Here is a 6000-nt window from a genome sequence, read left to right on the forward strand (position 1 = left end):
GGATTCATACTGTGGAATTGTGAAAACGATGATAACGTCCTTTAAGTGTAAGAACTGTTTGAAAAGACTGTCTGAAATCTCTGCCTGTTTTGGTAGGATGGAGTGTTGGCCTGCCTGGTGATTAGTTAATAGACCAATAAGAAAGAGAGCTCCAAACCTCTCAGCCAATAATAGTTTGTTCTCAGTTTTCCCCTCCCCACTCAGAACACTCACTGACAGTCCGAGCTGTTTTTGGTCATTTTCTTGTAAAACAATCACAGTAAGGTACTTCATCGTTACCAATATTTGTTTTGATATTGAGATGAAAACATTGACCTTTAAACTAGACCGTTCAGCTGTTTGATTGGATGCCTTACATGTCATGTCGTCAGTAGGGTCACAGGCTCGGCAGGTGTGTGTCTGTGTGTGTGCGCCTTGATCTGTGCCTTCTGGCAGGGTTCAGAGCAGACAGACTGTATAATGGTGGAGGCGTTAGCCCACATCTCTTCGTCGTCCATCCTCAGTCCTCCCTGGTCCCAGCTCCCCACATGGATATAGCTGTACTGCTCCACACCATCGCCACCGCCACCGCCACCGCCACCTCCACCGCCATCGCCACTGCCACCGCCACCTCCACCGCCACCTCCACCGCCACCGCCACCGCCACCGCCACCTCCACCCAGACGTGTGCATGTGTGTGTTCGTACCTGTGTGTGTGTGTGTGTGTGGGGGGGGGGGGGGGGGGGGGGGTGTACCTGTCAAGTCGTCGGTAGGCCAGGCCCCCAGGTCACAGGCGCGGCAGGTGTACTCATCAAACACAAACTCATTGTCTTTACAGGGAGTACAGGTCCAGCAGCAGCTGACCTCACCTTTACGGATCACCTGGGGACAGGTAGAGAGGAGAGATCAAACAGGGTGTTACAGATCACCTGGGGACAGGTAGAGAGGAGAGATCAAACAGTGTTACAGATCACCTGGGGACAGGTAGAGAGGAGAGATGAGTCAGGGTGTTACAGATCACCTGGGGACAGGTAGAGAGGAGAGATCAAACAAGGTGTTACAGATCACCTGGTGACAGGTAGAGAGGAGAGATGAGTCAGGGTGTTACAGATCACCTGGGGACAGGTAGAGAGGAGAGATGAGTCAGGGTGTTACAGATCACCTGGGGACAGGTAGAGAGGAGAGATGAGTCAGGGTGTTACAGATCACCTGGGGACAGGTAGAGAGGAGAGATGAGTCAGGGTGTTACAGATCACCTGGTGACAGGTAGAGAGGAGAGATCAAACAGGGTGTTACAGATCACCTGGGGACAGGTAGAGAGGAGAGATCAAACAGGGTGTTACAGATCACCTGGGGACAGGTAGAGAGGAGAGATCAAACAGTGTTACAGATCACCTGGGGACAGGTAGAGAGGAGAGATCAAACAGGGTGTTACGGATCACCTGGGGACAGGTAGAGAGGAGAGATCAAACAGTGTTACAGATCACCTGGGGACAGGTAGAGAGGAGAGATGAGTCAGGGTGTGTAATAAAATAAAAAATAGAGAACTGTCCGAGTGGATTAGAATCCAGCGACATTATGTCCTTACAGACATAATGTTAGATTTGTTCTCAAGACCTTGACAGCGCTGTAGTTTTATGTTACCGGAAGCTTCTAGTGTGTATTCTAGGTCTACTCTGTGTGTATTCTAGGTCTACTCTGTGTGTATTCTAGGTCTACTCTGTGTGTATTCTAGGTCTACTCTGTGTGTATTCTAGGTCTACTCTGTGTGTATTCTAGGTCTGCTCTGTGTGTATTCTAGGTCTACTCTGTGTGTATTCTAGGTCTACTCTGTGTGTATTCTAGGTCTGCTCTGTGTGTATTCTAGGTCTACTCTGTGTGTATTCTAGGTCTGCTCTGTGTGTATTCTAGGTCTGCTCTGTGTGTATTCTAGGTCTGCTCTGTGTGTATTCTAGGTCTACTCTGTGTGTATTCTAGGTCTACTCTGTGTGTATTCTAGGTCTACTCTGTGTGTATTCTAGGTCTACTCTGTGTGTATTCTAGGTCTGCTCTGTGTGTATTCTAGGTCTACTCTGTGTGTATTCTAGGTCTACTCTGTGTGTATTCTAGGTCTGCTCTGTGTGTATTCTAGGTCTACTCTGTGTGTATTCTAGGTCTACTCTGTGTGTATTCTAGGTCTACTCTGTGTGTATTCTAGGTCTACTCTGTGTATTCTAGGTCTACTCTGTGTGTATTCTAGGTCTGCTCTGTGTGTATTCTAGGTCTACTCTGTGTGTATTCTAGGTCTACTCTGTGTGTATTCTAGGTCTACTCTGTGTGTATTCTAGGTCTACTCTGTGTGTATTCTAGGTCTGCTCTGTGTGTATTCTAGGTCTGCTCTGTGTGTATTCTAGGTCTGTGTGTATTCTAGGTCTACTCTGTGTGTATTCTAGGTCTACTCTGTGTGTATTCTAGGTCTACTCTGTGTGTATTCTAGGTCTACTCTGTGTGTATTCTAGGTCTGCTCTGTGTGTATTCTAGGTCTACTCTGTGTGTATTCTAGGTCTACTCTGTGTGTATTCTAGGTCTGCTCTGTGTGTATTCTAGGTCTACTCTGTGTGTATTCTAGGTCTACTCTGTGTGTATTCTAGGTCTGCTCTGTGTGTATTCTAGGTCTACTCTGTGTGTATTCTAGGTCTACTCTGTGTGTATTCTAGGTCTACTCTGTGTGTATTCTAGGTCTGCTCTGTGTGTATTCTAGGTCTACTCTGTGTGTATTCTAGGTCTGCTCTGTGTGTATTCTAGGTCTACTCTGTGTGTATTCTAGGTCTACTCTGTGTGTATTCTAGGTCTACTCTGTGTGTATTCTAGGTCTACTCTGTGTGTATTCTAGGTCTGCTCTGTGTGTATTCTAGGTCTGCTCTGTGTGTATTCTAGGTCTACTCTGTGTGTATTCTAGGTCTACTCTGTGTGTATTCTAGGTCTGCTCTGTGTGTATTCTAGGTCTACTCTGTGTGTATTCTAGGTCTACTCTGTGTGTATTCTAGGTCTGCTCTGTGTGTATTCTAGGTCTACTCTGTGTGTATTCTAGGTCTACTCTGTGTGTATTCTAGGTCTACTCTGTGTGTATTCTAGGTCTACTCTGTGTGTATTCTAGGTCTACTCTGTGTGTATTCTAGGTCTGCTCTGTGTGTATTCTAGGTCTACTCTGTGTGTATTCTAGGTCTACTCTGTGTGTATTCTAGGTCTGCTCTGTGTGTATTCTAGGTCTACTCTGTGTGTATTCTAGGTCTACTCTGTGTGTATTCTAGGTCTACTCTGTGTGTATTCTAGGTCTACTCTGTCTGTATTCTAGGTCTACTCTGTGTGTATTCTAGGTCTACTCTGTGTGTATTCTAGGTCTACTCTGTGTGTATTCTAGGTCTACTCTGTGTGTATGCTAGGTCTATTCTGTGTGTATTCTAGGTGTACTCTATGTGTCTGTGTGTATTTTAGGTCTACTCTGTGTGTATTCTAGGTCTACTCTGTGTGTATTCTAGGTCTACTCTGTGTGTATTCTAGGTCTACTCTGTGTGTATTCTAGGTCTACTCTGTGTGTATTCTAGGTCTACTCTGTGTGTATTCTAGGTCTACTCTGTGTGTATTCTAGGTCTACTCTGTGTGTATTCTAGGTCTACTCTGTGTGTATTCTAGGTCTACTCTGTGTGTATTCTAGGTGTACTCTATGTGTCTGTGTGTATTTTAGGTCTACTCTGTGTGTATTCTAGGTCTACTCTGTGTGTATTCTAGGTCTACTCTGTGTGTATCCCAGGTCTACTCTGTGTGTATCCCAGGTCTACTCTGTGTGTATTCTAGGTCTCCTCTGTGTGTATTCTAGGTCTCCTCTGTGTGTATTCTAGGTCTCCTCTGTGTGTATTCTAGGTCTACACTGTGTGTCTGTGTGTAGGCTAGGTCTACTCTGTGTGTCTGTGTGTATGCTAGATCTACTCTGTGTGTATTCTAGGTCTACTCTGTGTGTCTGTGTGTATGCTAGGTCTACTCTGTGTGTCTGTGTGTATGCTAGGTCTACTCTGTGTGTATTCTAGGTCTACTCTGTGTGTATTCTAGGTCTACTCTGTGTGTCTGTGTGTATGCTAGGTCTACTCTGTGTGTCTGTGTGTATGCTAGGTCTACTCTGTGTGTCTGTGTGTATGGTAGGTCTACTCTGTGTGTCTGTGTGTATGCTAGGTCTACTCTGTGTGTATTCTAGGTGTACTCTATGTGTCTGTGTGTATTTTAGGTCTACTCTGTGTGTATTCTAGGTCTACTCTGTGTGTATTCTAGGTCTACTCTGTGTGTATCCCAGGTCTACTCTGTGTGTATCCCAGGTCTACTCTGTGTGTATTCTAGGTCTCCTCTGTGTGTATTCTAGGTCTCCTCTGTGTGTATTCTAGGTCTCCTCTGTGTGTATTCTAGGTCTACACTGTGTGTCTGTGTGTAGGCTAGGTCTACTCTGTGTGTCTGTGTGTATGCTAGATCTACTCTGTGTGTATTCTAGGTCTACTCTGTGTGTCTGTGTGTATGCTAGGTCTACTCTGTGTGTCTGTGTGTATGCTAGGTCTACTCTGTGTGTATTCTAGGTCTACTCTGTGTGTATTCTAGGTCTACTCTGTGTGTCTGTGTGTATGCTAGGTCTACTCTGTGTGTCTGTGTGTATGCTAGGTCTACTCTGTGTGTCTGTGTGTATGGTAGGTCTACTCTGTGTGTCTGTGTGTATGCTAGGTCTACTCTGTGTGTATTCTAGGTGTACTCTATGTGTCTGTGTGTATTTTAGGTCTACTCTGTGTGTATTCTAGGTCTACTCTGTGTGTCTGTGTGTATGCTAGGTCTACTCTGTGTGTCTGTGTGTATTCTAGGTCTACTCTGTGTGTATTCTAGGTCTGCTCTGTGTGTATTCTAGGTCTACTCTGTGTGTATTCTAGGTCTACTCTGTGTGTATTCTAGGTCTACTCTGTGTGTATTCTAGGTCTACTCTGTGTGTATTCTAGGTCTGCTCTGTGTGTATTCTAGGTCTACTCTGTGTGTATTCTAGGTCTACTCTGTGTGTATTCTAGGTCTGCTCTGTGTGTATTCTAGGTCTACTCTGTGTGTATTCTAGGTCTACTCTGTGTGTATTCTAGGTCTACTCTGTGTGTATTCTAGGTCTACTCTGTCTGTATTCTAGGTCTACTCTGTGTGTATTCTAGGTCTGCTCTGTGTGTATTCTAGGTCTACTCTGTGTGTATTCTAGGTCTACTCTGTGTGTATTCTAGGTCTACTCTGTGTGTATTCTAGGTCTACTCTGTGTGTATTCTAGGTCTGCTCTGTGTGTATTCTAGGTCTGCTCTGTGTGTATTCTAGGTCTACTCTGTGTGTATTCTAGGTCTACTCTGTGTGTATTCTAGGTCTGCTCTGTGTGTATTCTAGGTCTACTCTGTGTGTATTCTAGGTCTACTCTGTGTGTATTCTAGGTCTGCTCTGTGTGTATTCTAGGTCTACTCTGTGTGTATTCTAGGTCTACTCTGTGTGTATTCTAGGTCTGCTCTGTGTGTATTCTAGGTCTACTCTGTGTGTATTCTAGGTCTACTCTGTGTGTATTCTAGGTCTACTCTGTGTGTATTCTAGGTCTGCTCTGTGTGTATTCTAGGTCTACTCTGTGTGTATTCTAGGTCTGCTCTGTGTGTATTCTAGGTCTACTCTGTGTGTATTCTAGGTCTACTCTGTGTGTATTCTAGGTCTACTCTGTGTGTATTCTAGGTCTACTCTGTGTGTATTCTAGGTCTGCTCTGTGTGTATTCTAGGTCTGCTCTGTGTGTATTCTAGGTCTACTCTGTGTGTATTCTAGGTCTACTCTGTGTGTATTCTAGGTCTGCTCTGTGTGTATTCTAGGTCTACTCTGTGTGTATTCTAGGTCTACTCTGTGTGTATTCTAGGTCTGCTCTGTGTGTATTCTAGGTCTACTCTGTGTGTATTCTAGGTCTACTCTGTGTGTATTCTAGGTCTACTCTGTGTGTATTCTAGGTC

General features: G+C 44.8%; 1 protein-coding gene across 1 annotated transcript in view; it reads right to left on the reverse strand.

Moving 5' to 3' along the window:
- The window catches only part of LOC139388014 (metabotropic glutamate receptor 5-like), an 82094-nt gene that overhangs the window by 30875 nt on the left and 45219 nt on the right, over positions 1–6000 (reverse strand). Inside the window, exon 11 of the mRNA XM_071134494.1 lies at positions 735–861. Coding sequence (XP_070990595.1) covers positions 735–861 — 127 coding nt within the window. The remainder of the gene's footprint in view (positions 1–734; positions 862–6000) is intronic.

Source organism: Oncorhynchus clarkii, chromosome 29 (genome assembly GCF_045791955.1).
Source record: "Oncorhynchus clarkii lewisi isolate Uvic-CL-2024 chromosome 29, UVic_Ocla_1.0, whole genome shotgun sequence".
Lineage (NCBI taxonomy): Eukaryota > Metazoa > Chordata > Actinopteri > Salmoniformes > Salmonidae > Oncorhynchus > Oncorhynchus clarkii.